The 13,318-nt window shown below is 37.8% G+C and overlaps 9 protein-coding genes; 8 read left to right on the top strand and 1 right to left on the bottom strand. All coding sequences in view use genetic code 11, as the record gives it.

Annotated features, from left to right (window-relative positions):
- On the bottom strand, positions 1 to 6,915 carry ycf2. The gene has a single exon. The coding sequence runs from the start codon at positions 6,913 to 6,915 to the stop codon at positions 1 to 3; it is 6,915 nt and encodes a 2,304-aa protein (NP_904142.1).
- Positions 6,916 to 7,237: 322 nt separating this feature from the next.
- On the top strand, positions 7,238 to 7,525 carry rpl23 (ribosomal protein L23). The gene has a single exon. The coding sequence runs from the start codon at positions 7,238 to 7,240 to the stop codon at positions 7,523 to 7,525; it is 288 nt and encodes a 95-aa protein (NP_904141.1).
- An 18-nt stretch (positions 7,526 to 7,543) lies between these two features.
- Positions 7,544 to 9,025, top strand: rpl2 (ribosomal protein L2). One transcript is given in 2 exon segments: positions 7,544 to 7,934; positions 8,587 to 9,025. Coding segments are annotated over 2 exon segments (830 nt in total).
- A 53-nt stretch (positions 9,026 to 9,078) lies between these two features.
- rps19 (ribosomal protein S19) lies at positions 9,079 to 9,357 on the top strand. Its single transcript has one exon. It carries the CDS (start codon positions 9,079 to 9,081, stop codon positions 9,355 to 9,357), a length of 279 nt encoding a protein of 92 aa, NP_904139.1.
- A 32-nt stretch (positions 9,358 to 9,389) lies between these two features.
- On the top strand, positions 9,390 to 9,764 carry rpl22 (ribosomal protein L22). The gene has a single exon. The coding sequence runs from the start codon at positions 9,390 to 9,392 to the stop codon at positions 9,762 to 9,764; it is 375 nt and encodes a 124-aa protein (NP_904138.1).
- A 127-nt stretch (positions 9,765 to 9,891) lies between these two features.
- Positions 9,892 to 10,548, top strand: rps3 (ribosomal protein S3). Its single transcript has one exon. The coding sequence runs from the start codon at positions 9,892 to 9,894 to the stop codon at positions 10,546 to 10,548; it is 657 nt and encodes a 218-aa protein (NP_904137.1).
- Positions 10,549 to 10,679: 131 nt separating this feature from the next.
- On the top strand, positions 10,680 to 12,197 carry rpl16 (ribosomal protein L16). One transcript has 2 exons: positions 10,680 to 10,688; positions 11,799 to 12,197. The coding sequence occupies exons 1-2, from the start codon at positions 10,680 to 10,682 to the stop codon at positions 12,195 to 12,197; spliced, it is 408 nt and encodes a 135-aa protein (NP_904136.1).
- A 117-nt stretch (positions 12,198 to 12,314) lies between these two features.
- Positions 12,315 to 12,683, top strand: rpl14 (ribosomal protein L14). The gene has a single exon. The coding sequence runs from the start codon at positions 12,315 to 12,317 to the stop codon at positions 12,681 to 12,683; it is 369 nt and encodes a 122-aa protein (NP_904135.1).
- Positions 12,684 to 12,844: 161 nt separating this feature from the next.
- Positions 12,845 to 13,243, top strand: rps8 (ribosomal protein S8). Its single transcript has one exon. It carries the CDS (start codon positions 12,845 to 12,847, stop codon positions 13,241 to 13,243), a length of 399 nt encoding a protein of 132 aa, NP_904134.1.
- The last annotated feature ends 75 nt before the right edge of the window (positions 13,244 to 13,318 follow it).

Genomic DNA, 13,318 nt, shown 5'->3' with positions numbered 1-13,318 from the left:
CTAAGGAATGGGAAATCTTTCTCCTGTTACATGAATCAAATGTTTCATTTCATCCGGGAAAAGCCATCTCTTTCTCAACAATGTCTTTGCCATTTGATCCAATAGCGTTCCGTTAGATAGGAACAGATTTGATAAATACTGATAACTCTCGGATGGCGTATTAGAACGGAAAGATCCATTAGATAATGAACTATTGGTGCTAAGCCATCTCTGGCGATGAATCAACAATTCGAAGTGCTTTTCTTGCGTATTCTTGATCAACCAGCGTTCATATATAGATGTAGGAGAATGTGTTTGGGAAGTAATAAGCCCCTTTGACATCTCTTCATCTGCAAAGAATTCTCGACGTGCAAACACAGAGACAAAGGGCTGATCTTTGAATAGGAAAAAGAATGGATCTGCGGGGTCCCAAATGAATTGGCTTATTTGAAAAAACCCTTGTTCTTTGGAGGATCTATCTCGTGTCTGGTACTGCATGGTTCCACTCTGCAAGAACTCCAAATCATTCTCTTGAAGCTCATCCTCTTTATGAGAAATGATCTGCTTGCCCCGAAATGACCTGGACCGATAGGGAAATCTCGATTCATTGGGCCTTTCGATACAATCAAATAGATTGCCACAAGGGCGCCATATTCTAGGAGCCCAAACTATGTGATTGAATAAATCCTCCTCTATCTGTTGCGGGTCGAGGGTTCCTTCTCCTTCCCCTTCTTCAAACTCCGATTCGTATTTTTCATATAGAAATCTCTGATCAACGATAGAACAAGATCCATTTTGCATCATATCTAACGGATTCCTTGGTTCGGACCGAAGAAGCAATGTCACTCGATCATTATCAAACTGACTGCAATCTTTTTCTGTCCGTGAGGATCCCACCAGAGCGCCTTCTAATAGGCCATGAACTAGATCAGAATCATTCTCAACGAATCCATAAGAAGTGATCCAATTTTTTTCATCGGGTCCGGGTGGAGACCAAAGATCTTGAGCGACCGATCCGGCAGAACAACTCAAAAGATAAAGAAGTGTCGTTAATTTCTTTATGCTCGTTCCAAGTTCGAAGTACCATTTGTACAAATAAGAATCCCCTTCCTTACATGATTTCTTCTTCATATAGGTAGATATAGGATCTATGGAGCAATTACTTAGAAGTACATTTTGTGCAAAGGACCTTCCTATCTGATAGAAAAGGATCCCATGATCCTGAACGGATCTTACCTGGGATCGCAAATCCCAAGTTTGTCTATGAAGAGCTGATCTAATTGTATTAGTGTCTATAATTGATTTCTTCTGTGTAATACTAATTGATAGGGCCTCATTGGTAAGTGCTACAAGATCTCGTGCATTGGAACCCATGGTTATGGACCCGAATCCGTTAGTATGGAACATCTTCTTTTCCAAGTGGAATCCCCTAGTATATGAAAGAATGAAAAAGTGCTTTCGTTGTTGTGGAATAAGAAGCCTTCGTATCTTAATGCATGTATTTGATTTATTCGGAGCTATTAGAGCGGGATCCACTTTTTGGGGAATATGAGTCGAAGCAATAACAAGAATATTTCTAGTGGAACATCTTTCACAATCTCTGGAGAGATGGTTCACTAATAGACCGAGGGATAAGTAATTCGACTCATTCACATACAGATCATGAATGTTTGGAATCCATATTATGCAAGGAGACATTGCTTTTGCTAATTCTAATTGAGGGGTGATATCAAACCGGTCCATTTTCGGCGTCATATACATAGTTAGCACATTCGTCATAGTTAGCAGCTCCGCATCAAGGTCATCATCAATATCGATATCATCACTATCACCAATATCGACATCGTCACTATCATCAATACTATTACTATCATCAAGATCGATATCGTCACTATCATCAATATCATCAATAAGATAACCTTTAGGCTTGTCATCCAGGAACTTGTTCGGAGATACCGTAATGGAAGGAAGGTAGGAGTTTGTCGCTAGGTATTTGACCAAATAGGATCGTCCAGTTCCTATAGAACCTATCACTAAAATACCCCTAGAAGGGGATAGGTCTAAGCGGAGCGAAAAGGGTTTTCCATGAGATGGGAAATGAGAACTATTAGCCCCACACGAGGTTTGTGAATAAGTGATTGTCTGATAATGAGCAAGGAATATTCGTCTTTCTGCTAAACAGGATCTATTGAACTCAGAATTCATTAGATACTTTTTATGAATGTCAACTAAGTATCGTAAGTAAATTGATCCCGGTTGTTCAATCATTTGATAACCAGAGTCATTCTTTGAGAAAGGATCACTATGAGTCAGACTCCATAGAATTTGATCAATCCTTTTTTCTGTCGTTAAGGCGGAGAACTGAACCAAGAATTCTCTTTCTTCATCATCAATCAAATCACTGTTCGCGACCCAGGATTCTATTTTCCCATCAATCCAATCGCTGTTCACGTTTTTTCTTTTTCTTATCAATGAATAGATCTCTTTACTCGTACGACTTAAACGTCTCGTATTTATCGAAAAAGTGATTGGATTGACGGGATTTGGTATGATACTTATGAGATCGATGATATCGATGAGATTGATATTCAAATCTTTCTTCTTAGAACGTATTGATTTGACCCCATAAGCGGGACCGCCACCCAATAGCATGTTGCCGCCAGAATCAGAACCCCGTATTTCTTCCGGAGAATCTCCTAATTGTTCCAGAGCAACTAGAAAGAGATTCTTTAACCAGAAAGAATTCAGTTCAGGTGGAGGATAACTATCCAGAAGTTTTCGCAACTCCATCATGTATGATGGAATCATCAAAGATTTGATCTTTTCTAACTCTGTATGTAACTCACTAGAGACTCGGGAAACAAAGAGAAGATGTGTACGAACGAGATATCCAGCAACAAGAAGAAGGAAAAGGCTTGAATAGAAGAACTCTCGAGGATTTGGTGATCTCAGATGTGTCCATATCAATGGAACGGGTGACTCATTATTTCGATGAATCATTTCTTCGGACAGAAGAAGATTCTGTAAACATTTACTCGAAATCTCACTTATCAGATTCCATTGTGGAAGAATCGCCCGCAATTTTTTCTGAGGAATTGACCATGCCGATCCATGCATAATATCATGAAAAATGGATACAAATTTGTGACTGCTACTTAGTATCGGCAATGGGTCTGAAAAAGTATCTAAAAGGATGAAATTTATATATTTGCACCCTGTCGAAGTAAGGAACCATGGCATATATGTTTGGAACAGATTCCATTTTGAGATATTTGAAAAAGCACTATCTCGTTGAAAGGTTCTATACATCTGCCGTTTCTCAACGCATTTATTTAGACAAAGATTCCGTTTTTTCCTCTTTCCGGATGGTAAATATTTCTCAGAACATGGAGTGTGAATCAAACCCATGTTTGAATTGAAACTGAGATACTGATGCAAGTTCTTCCCTTCTGAATCAGATAGATTCAGATCTGAAAGAGGCTGACAATAAGTTCCTTCAAAATTGACTCTTTGTTCCTCTGTCAGAGGTGTTCCAGAAATGTCTGCGATCGAGTAAATAGCTCTACGAACGAATGGATCGGATCGAGTTGGAAAATGGAAAGATTTGTACAAGTTATACGTTTCGTCACCACTTTGTGGAAAATCGTTAGGTATGAATATGTCAGATACCTGTGACTCAATTGGCGAAGGTGAAATAGTATCTCTCTCCAAAAAAACATGTTTTTTTTTACCGACGCACAAAGAAAATATCTTGTTGCGAATGAACGAGATATTGAGGAATTGTCCATATGTAAGATCATAATTATTGATACGGGTCTTTTCCGCATAAAAAGGGAATCTTTTGTTACAATAGAACCAGAAGTGATGTGGATTATTCAAGAATCGAAGTTGATTTGCTTTATAAAAAGAAGATATCAATGAACTCCTATGAAAGGGTTTCACGGGATTCAGCCAATTGTCTCGATCGTGGGATATCATTGAGAAATAGGAATCCGTGTTCTCAAAGGATTTCCCGCGATTATTCCTAGTATGGAATGAGTCAATCATCCACTTTGGTATCTTATTGAACCAAAATCGTGCTATTGTTCCTCCATTGATCAATAATTTCGATCTTTGGGAAGTATCATGATCATCTAATAAGAAAGGTTTCAATTTGTTCAAATGAACGATTTGAACACCTATTGATTCTAACAACTGATTGCAGAGTTGATCATTCGGACCTTTCAATTCATAGATGTGGATCTCGGACCTATGAATGGGGATATTCCCGATACTCACAAAGAAAAAAGGAAGTGACTTAGACAAAAAGAGAAGTGACTTGGACAAAAAGAAACGAAGTGACTTAGACAAATCTTGTTTGTCGATAACCTCGGACCAATCAATCGAATGTTGATTAATACGTAATCGATCGAACACTACTTGAAAACGGTTCTTCTGTTCAGAAACGAAATGTTCCAAATGTTCTTGGAAATTCTTGCTCCCATTGGACCATTTGTATCTATATGCATTAGGATCCCGATTCATGGATCTCTCGGTTCGAGAAATAAGAGGATCGAACCATTTCTTCTGACTCTTTTTCAAATTCGATAAATGTTGGTTGATCGTATATTTCATTATAGTTATATGATTCAGAGTATCATTTCCTATTTGATCCCTTTGAATTCCATATTCGAAGTTGCGATCGGATCTATTCATTAAAAAGAATCTCTTCGATACATTTCTTATGTACCCATAGGTGCTATATTGGATTTGAATCAGATTTCGGATCAATCTATATTGATTGACTGCCTCCATTATGTTGTTGCTAGCAAATACCACTATTTTTGGATCTTCCAAACCATTCCTGCAGGAGATCCGGACCGATTTTGTTCTGATCCTTCGATAAAAAGATTCATTCTCTTCATAAAAAATATGAGGTAGAACCAATAAAGATTTCTTTTTCGATTCATCCCTGGAGTTGAATACCTCATTCAATAATTTTTTTTGATCCAATCCGTAGGAATCAATAGAAAAGGCAAATCCCTTATGATACATCAGATCGGGCTCGGTTATTGATAGAGTGAATAGATCTGCCCTTTCTTGAAATCTCTCTTCTGATTCAAAATCGTGGTGTAACGTGTATCCACCTTTGTTCCGGCCATGGAATAGGTGGAATAAATCACAAAATGGATTTTTGTTCAAGAATGAAATCTTATTGGAACTGTCCATATCCGGTTCATCCTTCGGAACCATATCACATCCCGGATCTGATGAAATAGGATGAATTGAGACGGTATTTTGTAAATACGTAATTATCTTGAATATATCAACCATTTCTTTATTTTCCGATCGCCTGGAAGGGACAAAAGAAACATCTTGTTGTTTCTTCAACAATTTCTGATCTCTAGTGGACCTCTCAGTAGCATTCGACCCCAGATGAAGTTCTGACCATCTGTCAGAGAAAAAAGAACGAATTGATCTTGTAGGATTCCCAATAAATTCTTCGATTTCTTCCGGAAACAGATGATTATTCATCTGCTTCTCACGTTCCGTGAATAGCCGGGACATTGAGAAATATCCAGAAAGGCATTTCGGGAATCGATCTGATTCTATCTCTGTTCGTTCCGTTTGAAGAAAGGAAGGATCCCAAAGAATCGATCTTTCTTTTAGTTGCTCAATTTCTGTTTGATGTATCAATGTGTGATATTCCGAATCCTCATTACTAATGGAATTGAAATGATCTCTGGATTGATCAGAAGATCCTTTCAATTGGCTAGAATCCGTTACTTTAACGAAAATAGATCTTGTGGAATCGTATTGAATATTTGACGATACATTCCGTACCTTGCTAAAAAACCTATCCTTGTTTACCAACCACATACTGCCTAACCAAATCAAATTCTCTCTCGATACGTTCCTCAAAAAATCCGATTCGTGCTGATTCTTCCCCCAACTAACGAAGAGATCCTGGTGGAATTGCCACATATGAAATTGAGCGCAATTTTGCAAAGAAATACCCCACTTGTTTTTGTTTCCCGAGAAGAGACGGGGAACATGCTCAATATCATTTGATTGAATAGTTGCCTCAGCTCCTTGTTGTTTGAAGAAACCCTCCACTTCAATTGGTCTTTTTTCACGAAAAGCAGACATGAGATAACAAATCAAGTGTTTCACTAAGATTTCGAATAGCTGTCCCGAATTCAAGTTGATTATGTTTTGCTTCTTCCCCGGAGAAAGACGATCAAACAATTCCAAATCATGGTCCTTGCGGATCGGATCATCCGTATCCGTATAGGATACAAAAAGAAACTCCAGATATTTGATATCTTTCTCTTTGAATGAGATCTCAATTCCAGCTACTGTTTCATTAGATATCTTACAACTAGAATCCCTCTTTTTTCCGATCCGGTTCCTCCACCACCGCGAACCCCAGTTAGATTCAGGCATGATACACTTTTTAGTTATTGGGAGAAGCCAAGTACTCTCTTTCGGATCCATGAAACAACTCTCAGAGATCTTTTTCCCTTTTGGAAGATACAGGAGCGAAACAATCAACCTATTGATATTGGAAGACAAAAAAGATTCTTCCAATGTATCATTTCTGGGCCCAATGGAATTCATAGGTATAGGAAGAAGCCTCATCAAATAGAGATTTTTTCTTTCGACCATATTTCGATTGTTAATACGATATATAAGGACCGCTACTACAAGCAGTACTACACCTTTGATCGTGAAATATCGATTGCTTGTTGAACTCTGCGAATCGCATGAAAGTAGGATACTCCAAATTCGGGGGTCAAAGAGTTTCATAAAACGTTCTTGGTGGAAAAAAATGTGAGTGAAAGATCCCACTAAATTCAATTTTGTCCATGAATCTAAGAAATAGTGAGAATTCTTGATCTCTCTCAATATCTCTCTCAATTCGAAGATCCAGGATTTGAGTTGATGTCCTTTCATTGATTCCTCCTAAAGATTTCATTTCAATTGGAATTTGCTTATTCGTGATGATACTTATCTTATGATGATCCTTGTGAAATTAAGCATCCATGGCTGAATGGTTAAAGCGCCCAACTCATAATTGGCAAATTCGTAGGTTCAATTCCTGCTGGATGCACGCCAATTGGAATGTTTAATAAGTCTATTGGAATTGGCTCTGTATCAATGGAATCTCATCATCCATACATAACGAATTGGTATGGTATATTCATACCATAACATATGAACAGTAAGAACTAGAATTCTTATCGATACTGGAACTCATAGGGAAGAAAATGGATTTATGGATGGAATCAAATATGCAGTATTTACAGAAAAAAGTATTCGGTTATTGGGGAACAATCAATATACTTCTAATGTCGAATCAGGATCAACTAGGGCAGAAATAAAGCATTGGATCGAACTCTTCTTTGGTGTCAAGGTAATAGCTATGAATAGTCATCGACTCCCGGTCCCGGGAAAGGGTAGAAGAATGGGACCTCTTATGGGACATAGAATGCATTACAGACGTATGATCATTACGCTTCAACCGGGTTATTCTATTCCACCTCTTATAGAGAAAAGGACTTAAATCAAAATACTTAATAACACGGCGATACATTTATACAAAACTTCTACCCCGAGCACACGCAATGGAGCCGTAGACAGTCAAGTGAAATCCAATCCACGAAAGAATTTGATCTATGGACAGCATCGTTGTGGTAAAGGTCGTAATGCCAGAGGAATCATTACCGCAGGGCATAGAGGGGGGGGTCATAAGCGTCTATACCGTAAAATCGATTTTCGACGGAATGAAAAAGACATATCTGGTAGAATCGTAACCATAGAATACGACCCTAATCGAAATGCATACATTTGTCTCATACACTATGGGGATGGTGAGAAGAGATATATTTTACATCCCAGAGGGGCTATAATTGGAGATACCATTGTTTCTGGTACAGAAGTTCCTATATCAATGGGAAATGCCCTACCTTTGAGTGCGGTTTGAACCATTGATTTACGTAATTGGAAGTAACCAATTAGGTTTACGACGAAACCTAGAAATCGATCACTGATCCAATTTGAGCGGGATAGACCTCAACAGAAAACTGAAGAGTAACGGCAGCAGGTGATTGAGTTCAGTGGTTCCTCATATAAAATGATTGACTCTAGAGATATGGTAATATGGAGAAGACTAAATTGTTTGAAGCACGGACAGAACCGGAAGCGCCCCTTGTTTCAAAGAGAGGGGGACGGGTTATTCACATTTCATTTGATGGTCAGAGGCAAATTGAAAGCTAAGCAATGGTAATTCTAAAGATCCCCCGGGGGAAGAGATGTCTCCTACGTTACCCGTAATATGTGGAAGTGTCGACGTAATTTCATAGAGTCATTCGGTCTGAGTGCTACATGAAGAACATAAGCCAGATGACGGAATGGGGAGACCTAGGATGTATAAAATCGTAGGATGAGTGATTCGACAGATTTGGATTCCTATATATCTACTCGTGTGGTACTTCATCATACGATTCATATAAGATCCACCTGTCTAGATATCATCATATACATCCAGAAAGCCGTATGCTTTGGAAGAAGCTTGTACAGTTTGGGAAGGGGTTTTTATTGATCAAAAAGAAGAATCTACTTCAACCGATATGCCCTTAGGCACGGCCATACATAATATAGAAATAACACTTGGAAAGGGTGGACAATTAGCTAGAGCAGCAGGTGCTGTAGCGAAACTGATTGCAAAAGAGGGTAAATCGGCCACATTAAGATTACCATCTGGGGAGGTTCGTTTGATATCCAAAAACTGCTCAGCAACAGTCGGACAAGTGGGTAATGTTGGGGTGAACCAGAAAATTTTGGGTAGAGCCGGATCTAAATGTTGGCTAGGTAAGCGTCCTGTAGTAAGAGGAGTAGTTATGAACCCTGTAGACCATCCCCATGGGGGTGGTGAAGGGAGGGCCCCAATTGGTAGAAAAAAACCCACAACCCCTTGGGGTTATCCCGCGCTTGGAAGAAGAAGTAGGAAAAAGAAGAAATATAGTGATAGTTTCATTCTTCGTCGTCGTAAGTAAATAGAACAAGTCGGGCGAACGACATAAAAAAAGAAAAAACGAAAAGGAGGAGTTCTTCACTATGTCACGTTCACTTAAAAAAAATCCTTTTGTAGCTAATAATTTATTATTAAAAATTCATAAGCTTAACACGAGGGAGGAAAAAGAAATTATAGTAACTTGGTCCCGGGCATCTACCATTATACCCACTATGATTGGTCATACAATTGCTATTCATAATGGAAAAGAGCATTTACCTGTTTATGTAACAGATCGTATGGTAGGTCACAAATTGGGAGAATTTGCACCTACTCTTACTTTCCAGGGACATGCGAGAAACGATAGTAAATTTCGTCGTTAATTGGGCACTCATCATTCAGGAGGTAAAAAATTATGATAAATAAAATCTCAGGTACAGAAATACGAGCATTAGCTAAACATATATGTATGTCCCCTCACAAAGCGCGAAGAGTTATTGATCAGATTCGCGGTTGCTCTTATGAACAAACACTTATGATACTAGAACTCATGCCGTATCGAGTATGTTATCCCGTTTTCAAATTGGTTTACTCTGCAGCGGCAAATGCTAGTCACAATATGGGTTTGAACGAAGCTGATTCATTCATTAGTAAAGCGGAAGTCCATGGAGGTGCCATGATGAAAAAGTTCAAACCTAAAGCTAGGGGACGCAGTTATCCGATAAAAAGACCCACTTGTCATATAACTATTGTTTTAAAGGAAAGAAAAAAGAGTCCCCTTGTAGTTTGAATTTGACAGATCAAGCCTTACAAAAATAAATCTTACCTTAACTGAATACTGAAATTAAATAAAATGAAATAAAATTCATATATATATAAAATAAGAAATAAATAATAGAAAATTATATAGTATAGATATGGGACAGAAAATAAATCCACTTGGTTTCAGACTTGGCACAACCCAAAGTCATCGTTCCCTTTGGTTCGCACAACCAAAGGATTATTCGAGGAATCTACAAGAAGATGAAAAAATACGGGATTGTATCAAGAATTATGTACAAAAACACATGAGAATATCCTCAGGGTTCCAAGGAATTGCACGTCTAGGGATTCAAAAAAGAATCGATCTCATCCAGGTCACAATCTATATTGGGTCCTCCAATTTGTTAATTGAGGGCCCAACCCGAGGAATCGAAGAATTACGAACAGATGTACAAAAAAAGTTAAATTCTATGAACCGGAGACTCAACATTACTATCACAAGAATTGCAAGACCCTATGAACAACCTAATATTCTTGCAGAATATATTGCTCTGCAATTAAAAAATAGAGTTTCATTTCGAAAAGCAATGAAAAAAGCTATTGAATTAGCTGAACAAGCAAATACAAAGGGGATTCGGGTACAAATTGCGGGGCGTCTGAACGGAAAAGAGATTGCCCGTGTCGAATGGATCAGAGAAGGCAGGGTTCCCCTACACACTATTCGAGCTAAAATTGATTATTGTTCTTATATGGTTCAAACTATCTACGGGGTATTAGGGATCAAAATTTGGATATTTGTAGATGAAGAATAAAAGGTCCTTTCTATTTTGCGGATAGGGACAAAAACGAAAAACTATTTCACTCCTTTGCCTTCATCCAAAAATGATGAATTCAATTCTATATGGCTGAATAAAGATTTGATTAACCATTTGGTAAAATTGCAATGCTTAGTGTGTGACTCGTTGAGATCCGGTTTTTTTTGGAGTTGGGACTAAAATAAAATTATGGAATATAGAAAGACCGACTCCTAGTATGAACTAATAACCAACTCATTGCTTCGTATTCTTAAGATCCAAAGAAGCATTCATTCACTATATGATTATCTATTTTATAGTTGCAGCAATGGAAATCCTTTCTATGTACAAATAAATCACTATTGATTGTGCATTGTTAAACGAAAATAGAGGGATATGGATAAAAGGAAGAATGAGAGAAAGAGAAGAAGAACGATATATTATTCCAATATGTATGGTCTATGAATCATCTCACATAAAGAAAGGCAGTGTGACAAAGCATCAATACCGATTGGTCGATAAAAATATTAAAAATTTAAATAAAATAATTAGATTAATTTGGTTCCTAGGAGAAATAATAAAGAGCATTGAGTTGATACAGACTGAGAAGATTGACTCGGGAACAAATTGAAAGCTCCATTGCAAAGGCAAGGCCTAGACATTAATGGAGAAGCTATGGGAACGACGGAACCAGTGACTGCATAAGATTCTATTGAAAACGAATCCTACTGATTCATTGGATGGGATGGCGGAACAAACCAAGAACCCTTTTCTTTTTTCTGAGAGGTCATAGGTTGACCTGAACCTATGAATGAAGCAGATATTGAAAGAGTAAATATTCGCCCGCGAAATCCTTGTTGGATTGGAAAATGTTGGACAATTCGGATTCGGTAGGATTCTTTCTTTATTAATTATAAGAATTCTATTTTCTTATACTTAATAATATAAAAATTAAATTCTAAGTTAATATAAGAATTAAATGAAATTAGAAGTACGTATATCTATAGATAATGTTATCTTTTAGAATAGAATCCTTTTTAGAATTCTATATTCTATTATTCTATCTATATAGAAATAGAACAGATATCTGAATCTAATTCGTACGTTAGAAATTTAATCTGAATGAATCCGATGATTCAATGTATTATTCATTAAATACATGTATATATAGATTGAATCGTTTAATTCGCAAGGAGCTGGATGAGAAAAAACTCTCATGTCCGGTTCTGCAGTAGAGATGGGATTAAAGCACTACCATCAACTATAACCCTAAAAGAACCAGATTCCGTAAACAACATAGAGGAAGAATGAAGGGAGTATCTTCTCGGGGCAATCATATTTGTTTCGGTAGATACGCTCTTCAGGCACTTGAACCTGCTTGGATCACATCTAGACAAATAGAAGCGGGTAGACGAGCAATGACACGATACGCTCGTCGCGGCGGAAAAATATGGGTACGCGTATTCCCCGACAAACCCATTACAGTAAGACCCGCGGAAACACGTATGGGTTCGGGAAAGGGATCTCCTGAATATTGGGTTTCTGTAATTAAACCGGGTCGAATACTTCATGAAATGGGCGGAGTGCCAGAAACTGTCGCCAGAGCAGCTATGGAAATAGCCGCGTGCAAAATGCCTATACGAACTCAATTCATTAGTGCGAAATAGGGGTGTGGAACCTAAGAGATATGTGTGATGAAAAATAGAATCGCTGGTTTATTTCTTTCTGGACAGAAAATATTTATTTCTCTCCCCCCGTACTTTGCAAAAACAAAAAAAAAAAAAATGATTCAAGCTCAAACCTATTTGAATGTAGCGGACAACAGCGGGGCTCGAGAATTGATGTGTATTCGAATCGTAGGAGCTAGTAACCCCCGATATGCTCATATTGGTGACGTTATTGTTGCTGTAATCAAAGAAGCAGTACCCAATATGCCCCTGGAAAGATCAGAAGTGATCAGAGCTGTAATTGTACGTACATGTAAAGAACTCAAACGTGACAACGGTATAATAATACGATATGATGACAATGCAGCAGTTGTTATTGATCCAGAGGGAAATCCAAAAGGAACTCGAGTCTTTGGTTCGATCGCTGGGGAATTGAGACATTTGAATTTCACTAAGATAGTATCATTAGCTCCCGAGGTATTCTAATGATAGTAGATGAGACAATGGTATAGTATCTAAAACGGATCAATCAATTAGTGGATTGTGTCTCACGCATATACCTTTCATTTCCATTTCATAAAAAATAAAGAAATAAGGAACATGTTGATCATATCAAAGTCAGGAGATACTAATAATTATAGTTCGTCATGGGTAGGGACACTATTGCCAATATAATAACTTGTATAAGAAATGCCGACATGGATAAAAAAAGAATGGTTCGAATAGCATCTACCAATATAACCGAAAACATTGTTAAAATAATTCTACAAGAAGGTTTTATTGAAAACGTTAGGAAACATCGGGAAAACAACAAAAATTTCCTGGTTTTAACCTTGCGACATAAAAGGAATAGGAAAGGGACATATAGAAAGACTTTAAAACGTATAAGCAGATCCGGTCTACGAATCTATTCCAACTATCAACGAATTCCTAGGATTTCAGGTGGAATGGGGGTTGTAATTCTTTCTACTTCTCGAGGTATAATGACAGATCGAGAGGCTCGACGAGAAGGAATTGGAGGAGAGATTTTATGTTATATATGGTGATCCTTCTGGTATACGAATTTTATCCGTAACTTCCTATTTATTTTATGAAAAAGAGAGGAGAGACAAGTTGGCTAA

This window comes from Amborella trichopoda, chloroplast (genome assembly GCF_054954075.1).
Source record: "Amborella trichopoda chloroplast, complete genome".
Classification (NCBI taxonomy): Eukaryota; Viridiplantae; Streptophyta; class Magnoliopsida; order Amborellales; family Amborellaceae; genus Amborella; species Amborella trichopoda.
This window is presented reverse-complemented; position numbering and strand designations above follow the sequence as displayed.